Consider the following 10,610-nt stretch of genomic DNA (forward strand, 5'->3'; position numbering starts at 1 on the left):
AATCTCCGACTGGGACGACCAGGCAAGTGCGGCTTCCAGACGTGTGGGCACAGAGAGCAAGAGTCCAGTAAACCTTGCTGGATGCATTCCGGCGCCAGTCTCGGATCGAAAGGGGCAAGTGAATTGCTGACGCCAAACCCGTTGAAAACAATAGGCAGGACCTGAAATCACCACCAACTCAGATGTTGTTATTGCGTGGTATGAGTTTGGCTTTTAAGGTGAGAACGTCTTCGAGTAACCGTAAGCAAAACTACAGGAAGGACTTTATCGCGAAAGAAAGGGGGACTTTGTCGGGCACTGTTGCGGACACCATGAGACCCGACGCTGTGCACGAGGAGGCCCGGGTCCTCGACCCCGGCTCCTCGTGGCTCCTGGTGTTGGATGTGTGTGTGTGTGTGTGTGTGTGTGTGTGTGTGTGTGTGTCCACGATCGTACCTCACCGCGGATGGAAGATTCCGGGAGGAAAGGTGGGGTTCATGGTCCAGCGGGGAGTCACTTCGGAGAGTGGCGGACGTGGAGGCGCGGAAGGCGAGCCGGGGATGCTGCGGGCCGGCGCGCGCTCGCAGCGGCTGCGCTCTGCGTTGGCCGAAACCCCGTCTCCCTCCGCGCCGAGGCCGCTTTCCCGGGCGTTCACCGAGGGCGAGGAGCGCGCCGTGCCCGAGGAGCAGAGGGAGGCTGGCAGCCCCACAGCGGAGGTGGGTACCGCGGTCACCTCGGGTTCCGGCACGCGGCGGTAGCTTGAGTGGCCGAAAGAGGCCGGGCTGGCTGATTTGTTTCGGGCTCCAGGGAGGTCTCACTGTTCAGGACTCCTCACGCGAGAGTCTGGGCCGCGCGCGTGGGCTCGGCTGGCAGGTCCGAGCGCCCCAGCGCCCCGTCGGCCGAGGGTGGCCGCTCAGACTCGGAGACGCGCACGTCCAGCCGCACGCGGGTCGCCCGGTGGGGCCTGACCTGGACCCAGCGGCCGGAGGGGTCGGGACTACGCGCTCCGTCCCGCTTCGGGTGAGGCCCCGCGTGGCTACGGCCCGAGCTCGGTCGCTCTCCTTCCTCTCTTCCGGGCGCATCTGGCGAGCCGGGCTCCGCTCTCCGCCGCCTCCCTTGGTCTCCCTGGGTCTCCCTGGGAGACCGGCCTCTAATGGCAACTACACTTCGACGCCGCCACCACGTGCCCTGGCGACTGTGCGCCAGACCCGGTAATAAACTTGAAGGACATCATCTCATTTCGTCCTTGTGCTGAGCCCATTTTATGGAAGGGGAAACGCAGAATTCAGGGATTTGTTCCAGGGCCCGCGTAGTTAAGGGTTAGGGGGACCGAAAGCCGGGCCTCTTCGGCGCGGAGGCACCAGCCCCGGCGGCCGGAGCCCCAGCCCAGCAGAGCGGCAGAGCCGCACGCCGGCCGGAGTCAGACCGCGCCCTCCGCCGCCGAGCCCGGCCCCGGGCGGCCCGCGCCTCTTCTCCTCGGCTTGGCGAACCCTGGAACCCCCAGCGGGGAGGCCGCGGCGCGCGGTTGGGCCCGGAGCCTCGGAGAGGGCGGCGGCTTCCGCGTGGAGCCCTGAAGACCTCCTTGGCCTCAGAGGACAAGCCTCCGCACCTCCACCAACCGGGCGGCCGAGCTCCAGCAGGTAGGTCCTCCCTCCACCTCACAGCATCAGCTTCCCTGGTGTCAGGTGAGGACAGCCTCTCCTGGTGAAGGATGCTGTGGGCAGTCTATTTAAGAGGAAGGGCGGCGTTAAAACTAGGACGCGCTCAGTAAAGATCAGTGGTTGTATGAACAAGAGGAGGTTTGTCAAAGGAGAGGGGCTGCAGGAGACTCGGGAAGTCTCTGCGGCAGCGATTCCCCAGCTGCCTCTGAAAATGATGATGATAATAAAACAACCAATATTTGTGGAGGGATAACTACTTTCTAGATACTGAATTAAGCGCTTTACATGTATTCTTTGGTTTAAACCTCACAACTCAATGAGGTGGTATCTGCTTTCACTTTACGGATGAGAAAACCGAGGCAGGGGGAAGTGGAGTAATTTTATCGGGGTCACGGCTGGTATTTGAGGGACCCGAGGTCTGCGTGCAGTCTTGCTAGACTCCGGAGCCCAGGCGGGTGTGGAGAGGCTGCAGGGGCTCACAGCCCTCAGCAGCTGTGAGACGTCTCACTGATGAGGAAGTTCTCCTTTCTGATCCACAGAACCTTCTTTTGTTCGGAGGGGCGTTATGGTTCGATTTCTCTCTCTCTCTCAAGAAAACCGCACACACAAAGAAACACAATAACAACAAAACCCAAAAAGCAGAAACAAAAACCACCAACAAAGCAAAAACGACCCTGCATCTCTTTGCAAACGAATATAATAGCGGCGACTCTTGGGAGTGAGCCGTTGTCTCGGAACCGCTGGAAAGGCTTGGGAGGTGCCTTCAGGCGTGCACTGGGGCTGTGCTGCCCATCCAAGGGCCGTGGGGAGGAGCAGGGTGGCCCGGAGGTTGGAAGCCCACTACGTCGGGGCCTGTGTGCCCCTAACACAAGACACTCTTGGCCCTCGGGCTCCAGGGGTGGAAACTCATCCAGAGCAACACTTCCTTCGGAGGAGCCCCCGAAAAACGCCTCGCCTGGACGGCCGCTTTGGGCGTTTCTCTGCCCCCCTCGATGCGGGGCCCGGTGGCATCTCTGGCTCTGCGCTTATTCATCGACAGCCCGCCACACTGCGAACCCCCCATGCCTATGGGCTCTACTGCCTAAGAAATTAATTCATTTTCAGAAGTGATTCCTAAATTTACAATGAAACAAAACAAAACACCCGAAAATCCACCTGCTGATACGCTTTCCCAACCTGAAACCCAAACATGGTCCCTGGTTAGTGCCAAAAAAAAAAAAAATGCTGCTTAATTTTTTTAAATGAATTGGAATCATTGCACTGCATGAAGGGTTTGACACAAAGCAAGCGGAATCAGTTTTCTTCTCTTTCCACGTTATCTGTATTTATTAAACGTTTTCCACAAACATCACCTGAACACGAGGCCCAGACCCTGAAACAAGCAACTGACCTGGAAACCACAGACCTGTTTGCAAAGAACTGTTAGGTAATTTAAAAACTTTAAATAAAAATAACCCTCTTGCCTCAAATTCCCCAACCACATACATTTTCATCATCTCTAAGGATGAGGAAGTCATACCCTGTGGATAGTTTCCAAGGTGGGTCAGGCCACCCTGATTGTCCCCACACAGTCTTCCCTGCCCTGAGATCAGGAACCAGATCCCCATCTGGAATAGAAAGCTCCAAATATCTTCAGTGTAGTGATTGCTCAGGGGCCATCTTTCTTCCCCAAAACCTTCACTCCAGGCCCATCTCCCCTTGCCATCTCTGGGAGTTTGGGCACAAAGGGGTGTACAGCGATGCTGCCGCTGCCCCCTGCGCCCCAGCCCTGCCACCGCCCAGCCACGCTTGCAAGACGTTCTTTTCTTCAGAGGAAAGAGGTGGAGGCTGAAGGATGTGCACTGGTGAAGGATGTGGTTCTGCTAAAAGGATTAAAAAAGGAGAGGAGAAGGAGGAATTACTCTATTCCATGGGCATTGATTTCACTAGGTCTTTGAAACTTCAGATGTTTCCTTTCGGTTGTTTCTAAACGTTAAGGCAGAGGCTGGAGTAAAAATGGCTCTGTTCCCCGGGCAGGTTGAGGCGCTCCATCCAGTTTGCCTGCTGTGTTGGGGACGGTTCCAGTTTGTATAGTTTCTGTTGTCTTTTGAAACGCCGGCTTCTCTAAAGAGGTCCACGGTTCTGGAGTGATGGCACCTGCACGGCAGCACAGACGTTGCCAGTCCAACAGTATCACCCAAAGAGGCCCCGGATATTTCAGAAAACGTCTCTTCTCCTTCCAGAAGGTGGGCCAGCGTCTCCCCACCGCGCCCCAGTTGGCACTAGGCGCCTCACAGCCCGGGCTCTCCCCTCCAGTCTGGGGTGGGCCGCCCAGCTCCTGCCCCAGCGAACAGCCTGGACCAGTGGTCACACCCGGGGTCCTGGGTCCGCGCCTCCCTCCTTTGCGGGTGGCTGATGCCACCGGGCAGGGAGGAGCCCCATCTCTCACCGGGATTCTTGCGGTCGCAGAGGCGCCACACCGGAAGGCTGAGGCGACGCGCTAAGGCCAGGCGGCAGGCGGCCCTCCCGGGCGGCGGCGGGGACCGCGGGCGGCACAGCACCCCCGGGGGGCGGCGGGGGCGGCAGCGCCAGCAGCTCCTCGCCCGAGGTCACCGCGCAGTCCTGCTCGGGCTCCGCGTCCCTACCGCCCGCGGCCACGGTCCCGCCGCTGCGCTTCTTGTCCTCCTCCTTTTTCCACTTCATCCGGCGGTTTTGGAACCAGATCTTGATGTGTCTCTCTGTCAAGTTCAGCATGACGGCCAGCTCCACCCGGCGTGGCCTGGAGATGTATTTGTTGAAAAGGAATTCCTTCTCCAGCTCCAGCAGCTGCGCGCGAGTGTACGCGGTGCGCGTCCGCTTGTTCTCCTCTGGCTCCGCTGCGTAGGCACCGCCTGCGGGCGACACAGCACGTGAACGTGGTCCCTGATTCCTGGCTTCTCCTGCCTGTCCCCACCCGTGCAGCCCAACCCTTTTGCCCCAATCCTAGGAGCCCTGGCCCCTTCCCAGCCGCTCCGGCCACCGAGCTCAGGCCCTCTATCCGAGAGCCCAGTCTGGGGCACGCAGCCCTTCCCTAGTAGGGTTCGCCTTTTCTTGGAGGTCAAAGCTGCATGGGTTCTCTCCGTGGCTCTGCCAACGAGTGGTTCTAGAATGCTGGTTCACTTAACCGCTGTTTGGGTTGGTACTGATTAAAATGCACATAGTAGATACCTAAACCGACTGGATTCTACCAAGGCAAAAAAATGTCTTTAATACAGTACTTAAAAAAAACCTTTCTGACGATGACCCGCAGTAACAAATACATTTCAAATCATCACCCAGTTCACACACTGATATGTGTAACTGCCACACACAAAAATTTAGGACCTTAAACCAAACTTTACCACCTATGATGCTATCTAAATTCTCCTATTGTTTACTGTTTCATTAAAAACAAGGTTTCAACCCAGTAAATGGATTTCACGACCGACTAATGGGTGCAACCTTCAGTTTGAAAACCCTTGAGCTAATAAAATTCCCGAGGTGATGCCATATATTGTCCTATCTGACCATATATTATCTCTCTATTAAGTTATATTGTTGTAGTCAGCCCCAACTCAAGAACTCGTAAATTCTCTATAATTGTCATTCTAACCTCGGCTGGGCACCTGCCCTGGACGAGAAGGGAAACCATTCTGAGCCCCGGAGAAGGTCAACCCCAGCCTCTGTGTCCTGGGCCCCAAATGCTGGCCAAGGTGGGAGGGGGGGCTAGGGAGGGAAGACTCGGGGCCGGATCCCCCACTGCGGAGCTGAGAGCCTGGCAGGGTAGAGGAGCCCGGAGCCCGGGTGGTGCGGAAGCGACAGCCAGGCCCGGCCTGGTAGATTAGCACCGCTCACCCGGTGTTTGTGGCTGTGCACCTCCAGGCCCTGATCTTTTCCTTTCTGGGTGACATGCTGTCTGCGCCCAGGCTGTGGACCCTGGGACGGTAAGTTCCAGCGAAACACGGGGAAGAGGCCTAAATCGGCGTGTACGTAGGGCAGAGGTATGTGACATTTCTCCTGCAACTAGAGTTGAAAAGCTAGTGTGTGTTTCTAGAATACAACCCACCAGGGGTTTCCCCGCAGGCCAAAAGGAGGTGCCCAGAAGCCAAGGCAGAGGCTCCGGTCCGAGTCAGCAGAGTCCTCCTTGCTGGGGGCGTCTCTCGGAGTCTGAACACTTCCAAGCCTTCCTTGGCTTGGGAGAGAAACGAGGGAGCCTTAAAAGAACGTCTGAAAAGGTCCTCTGAAGTTCGTAAATTCAACCCACAACCTCGCGGGGCTTTGGCCCTTTTTCAGCAGCCTCCCCAAAGCTCTCTGAGAGGCTGTGCAAGGCCCACTAGCCCAGGGGTGCTGTGTCTAGGACGAGTTGTCAGGGGGTGAAGGCGTAGGATGGAGGCTGTTGGTGGTTTGGGGAAGACATCAGGGCCCCCAGCCTGCACTGTTCTCCAAGGCGCAGGGGGAGGCGTTTAGGGGCAAGCCCGCCAGCAAGGCAGCCGCTGTTCATTTCTTAGGGCGAGGGTTTTGGAAGTTCCTGTTGTTACTAGTATGCATATCCGATCTACGTATAAAGGCCCTTTGGTCACGTCTTTCTCTCCAGGGGTGTGAAACCCCAGTAGGAGCGGGCAGGCGGGCTCCCAGACCCTTGAAGTTTGGTTCCTTCCAGAGTTTCCGGGGAGGACGGCCCTGGACGCAGCAGCATCCTGCAAGCAGCTGCCCGGAGGGCGCCTCCCGCCCCCCAGCCCCCGGCGGGCTGAGCCTGCAGTGGGTTAGAGGGCGCAGGCAAAGGCCCCTCCGACCGCGACCCTCCAGCCCGAGGAAGTCACCCTTCCAGAGCTACCCCATGCCCCGGCAAGGCTGCCGATTTTCCTTCGGGTTTTCCTTTCCGGTTCTTTCGGTCCGCCCGGGCCCAAGCTCCACCCGAGCAGCTGTAACACCCCCGGGAGGTGGGAAGTTACCCCACCGCAGAAAGGCTTTTTCAGGTCCTCCCTCGCGTTCTTCCTGGGGAGGCCGCGAGGAGGGCCGGGGATTCGAGAAATGCGCGCCCCCAGCCCCCAGCGCGCCGTGGGAAGGGGGCCCGGGCGGGAGGCAGCTCCTGGCAGGAGACTGCGGACTGGGAGTCCCGCGCCCACGGCTCGGGGACGCCGTCCTCCCGCCTCCCAAGAATCCCGCATTTGCCAAGGCTCCGAGGCCTTTGGCCGCGGCCGCGCGGGCTGAGGAAGGGTCGTGCGGGGTTTCGCCGCCGGTGGGGAAGATCACGGCCGAGTTTGGACCCTGTTCTGCCTCAGGACCTGCCCGGTCCCCACACAGCCTTCGCGAGAAAGTGGGGAGAGGCGAGCCCCGGGGATGAGCCCGGATCTCCCCAAGCCCGTCTTGGCTGCGCCAGGGGCAGAGTCGGGCAGCCTAGCCAGACTCGGCAGACGGGGGCCGAGGATTCCCGGGGCGGGGGGTGCCTCTTTCCCCTGACTCCCGACTGTTAGTTGGAAGGAAAAGAAAAGTCCACTATTTGCAGTGCAGGTGTGACTAGAAGTGGCTTCGGCACGGAAGCGATAAGATTGTGTGGCGGCCGCACAGGCCGCGCCAGAACTCGCCGCCGGCTCTGGGCCGGGAAGACCTTCCGTTACAGGCCGGCGCCTGGGGCTCCCTGTTTCGCCTGTGCCAGAGGGCATCTCCTTCCTCGGACTGACTGGCAGGGACGCAGCGCGGGGAGAGCCCGTCAAACACTTCCGTTGGTTCAAAAGTGAATGAGCATCGCAGACGCCTCTCCCAGCTGCTCGGCTTCGAGGGTGAGCGACCAGTCCTCGGCCCTGCGGTGACCCCCAGCCCCGGCCGCTGGACACATTTGCACGCTTGGGTACGGCTTTCCTTCCCTGCTTTTCTGCACCTACTTAGTGCCCCTGAGACGGCCTGGCTTTCTTTACTGGAGCCGCCCGCGGGGGTTGGGGGCGGTGCTCAAGGCGAGAAGGGGCCCGGAGCTCCGAAGGCGCGCTCCGGCCGGGCCGGGAGCATCCCAGAGCCCTGCTCGGCTCCCTCGGCGCGCACTCCCGGGAGTCCTGGGCGGGCGGACCCCCACCTGGGGGAGGATTGGAGGATCCGAGGCCTTGAGCTCGGCCAGGCCTAGGCTCGCAGGGAGCGCGCGGGCTTCTGGAGTTCAGCGGACAGGGAAGGAAGGACTTTAGGCTGCCAGGAAGAGAGCTGAGTGGGAAAGACGCTCCAGGTTGGACCAGAAAAGCGCTTCTTTGCAAAATGGCCTGCCTAGCTCCCTGTACGCTTTAGTCCGACTCTAGGTTATCCATAGGGTCTGGGGACGCAAACTGGGAGAGAGTCCTGGGAAGCGCTTGGAGGTAGGGGCAGCCGGGCGGAGAGCGGGTGAGGACAAAGCGGGCGGGAGCCAGGCTTACCTGCCCACTGGCCTTTCCACGCGTGAGCCTTGGTAGACTTCATCCACGGGAAAGGCAGCTGGACGCCGCAGGGCTCCTCCAGGGCGCCCGGCTCAGCTCCATCCGGGAAGGGCCCGGCCGGCGGGCGGGGGAGCGCGAGCTGAGCCGGGAGGTGGTGGTGGAGGTGCGCCACCGCGGGGTCGTCGGCGAGCGGGGGCACCTCGTACGGGGAGATATCCGGAGGGCTGCCCTGCTCCAGCGCGCCCAGGGCGCCCGGGAATGGAGGCGGCGGCGGCGGCGGCGGCGGCGGCAGCGGCGGGGGCTGGCGGCCCATGTACAGGCACGCAGGGGGGCTGGCGCTGAACTCTGGCGCCGGGCCCCGCTGGAACGCGCAAGGGTCCTTGTACAGCTGCGTGGCCGCGTAGTACTGCTCCTCGCCATTCATGGCTGCCGCCCGGCCTTGGGAACCGGGAGAAGGGGGCTGGAGCCAGGGACTTGGAGCTGTGCGGCACTCCCACTCCCGGAGGCACCCCTGCAGCTTTGACAGCTCGGCACCGCTCGGAGAAGTGACCCGGTGCCGGCGGGACGGGCGGGCGGCCGCCGCGCCATAGGCTCCGCTGTGCCCCACGTGGCTCTGCCTGAGGCCATTATTGGCCTGGCTGGCTGCCTTAAGAAGCCAGGCCCAGGTACCCACGAGCGCCTGAACGGTTCAGTTTTCTCTTTCAGCCGAGTTTACTACACCTGTATGTGCAGTTGGCAGTACTCGCCAAAGTGGGGCACGAATGAAATTATTAGATCTTCTGTTCACTTATAGAAACATATTTTCCTCATACGTTAAACAGTCTATTTTCCTTGTACGTTTGATAATATACATATTAGTTCATTGGTATAATTTATAAATATACATCTGTTGCGGTTGTACACAGACTTTTAAAAAAATTGTTAGGGAATACGGTCAGAATATTTTGCGGACCCCAGCTCTACAGGTCGGAAGCAGTTGGTTCTATTTTATTTATGAAACTTGTACACAACCACGAGTGATGTCAGTGAACTGGAACATAAGGATTCGCAGTATGTTTTTGCCTGTGGCTGTGCTCCGGGGATTTCTGGAGTGTAAACTATAACTTCAGAAGCATTCACAGTGGCTTCTAAATTTTTTAAAAGGGAAAGGCATTATTAATTTTTGATTTTGGGAAATTGGGGTTCATTTGGCCAGCTCAGAATGCAGGTTCCTACAGTGGCAAGGGGGAAAAGAAGTAGCGTCCCCTCTTGTGTCTCGGAGGCGGGGGCAGGGGCTTGGCACCCGGTTTCCAGATCCTTGATGGCTCCCCACGGATCCCGAGACCTGGCCGGAGTCCGGTCAGCTGCAGAACATCGATTCCCGCGTCCGACTGAAACAAGGCAGGCCTGGGAGAGGAGCGTTCAGAAAAGAAAGAAAAGCGCAGCGTTTTTATGACAATGTCAGTGTTTGGTTCCCACCGATTCGGTAACTTCTGGGCCCTCTGGGGTCCTCACTGAATAGAGATGCTTTTTCGGATCCAGTGGTGCAGACAGACTATCTCCGGGTCGCGTTGGCACATAACCTCGGACCCAGGCAGGATCAACGCCGCCGACCGGTTCGCCTTAGGCGTCCTGCCGAAGTGACCACATTCCTCGAACCGCCACGAGGGTTTTAGAAAAACTGGACACCATTGCAGAAAAGCCTGGGCAAGAGGGACCGTGAACCACAAGGAACCAGCAAGAGGAAATCACTGCACTGACTTTCCTAAACTGCAAACTACATCCAGTCCTTTACGAGGTAGATTTAATATGTTTCCTCGTGGTGGAAATATACGAATGCATACGGATTGAGTGCGCTACCCTGAAATATGCCTCGTTTTCATTAAAAAGCAAAAGCTAGTTGGGAATCTGGACTTCTCTGCAGATTCCTTCTCTTGTGAGGTGCTGGTGCCGTGTCAACATCTGTGTTGGGATGAGCGCTGGGCACCGAGTGGTCCCCGCGATGGTGGGGACGCGCGCAGCTCCGGGGGATCGTCGGAGCGCGGCTCTCGCCAAAGGGCAGGCTGAGAGCGGCCGGGCAGCGGGGGGAGTTCCGGCGATTTCTTCAGGGAAAAGGGCCACCTGCAGTCCGAGGGGGCCAGGGAGCGAAAGGCCGTGGGACCCGCGCACCTAATCTCTCCGCGCCCGCGTCAATGAGTCCATTGTTCGCGGCGTCCGCGGAGGACCCGCTATCACCGGCCGCGAGCGACCACATCGATCAGGAGGGCAGGGCTGGAGGGGGGTTGCCGGGCCGCGGCGTGTTGACCCTCGGAGATAATCTGCCGAGTCGCCGCGGGTTGACTTGGCGACGTGGTTATGAGCGGGCGGCAGCACCGCTTGGGACAAAGATCGGCCACCTTTCCCCTCCCCCCCTCTCTCTTCTCTTCCTCTCGCTCGCCTCCTCGGCTGTCCCTCTACTAGGGCGCTCCAGCAGCCCCCTCCTCCCCCTTGCACTTCTCGTCTAATTGCACATTTCTGTAAATTGGTCTCCATTTCGATGCTTCATTTGCTCCCATTTAATATTTTTGCTCGGCCCTGCAGAAAGAAAAGAGGCACTCAG

At 59.1% G+C, this 10,610-nt stretch overlaps 1 protein-coding gene across 1 annotated transcript; it reads right to left on the reverse strand.

Annotated features, from left to right (window-relative positions):
- Positions 1-3,477: 3,477 nt before the first annotated feature.
- PDX1 (pancreatic and duodenal homeobox 1) lies at positions 3,478-8,627 on the reverse strand. Its single transcript, XM_024755556.1, has 2 exons — positions 8,033-8,627; positions 3,478-4,510 (listed from the first exon to the last, which is right to left on the reverse strand). Exons 1-2 carry the CDS (start codon positions 8,454-8,456, stop codon positions 4,065-4,067), a joined length of 870 nt encoding a protein of 289 aa, XP_024611324.1. The 5' UTR covers positions 8,457-8,627; the 3' UTR covers positions 3,478-4,064.
- Positions 8,628-10,610: the final 1,983 nt, after the last annotated feature.

This window comes from Neophocaena asiaeorientalis, unplaced genomic scaffold, assembly GCF_003031525.2.
Source record: "Neophocaena asiaeorientalis asiaeorientalis breed wild unplaced genomic scaffold, Neophocaena_asiaeorientalis_V1.1 scaffold59, whole genome shotgun sequence".
NCBI classification, from domain to species: domain Eukaryota; kingdom Metazoa; phylum Chordata; class Mammalia; order Artiodactyla; family Phocoenidae; genus Neophocaena; species Neophocaena asiaeorientalis.

What these genes read in the sequence shown, in the direction of transcription:
- PDX1 (XM_024755556.1), bottom strand. Translation starts at nt 8,456, where the DNA reads ATGAATGGCGAGGAGCAGTACTACGCGGCCACGCAGCTGTACAAGGAC. An exon ending in GTGGAAAGGCCAGTGGGCAG is followed by an intron (nt 4,511 to 8,032) that starts GTAAGCCTGGCT and finishes TGTCGCCCGCAG; the next exon opens with GCGGTGCCTACGCAGCGGAG.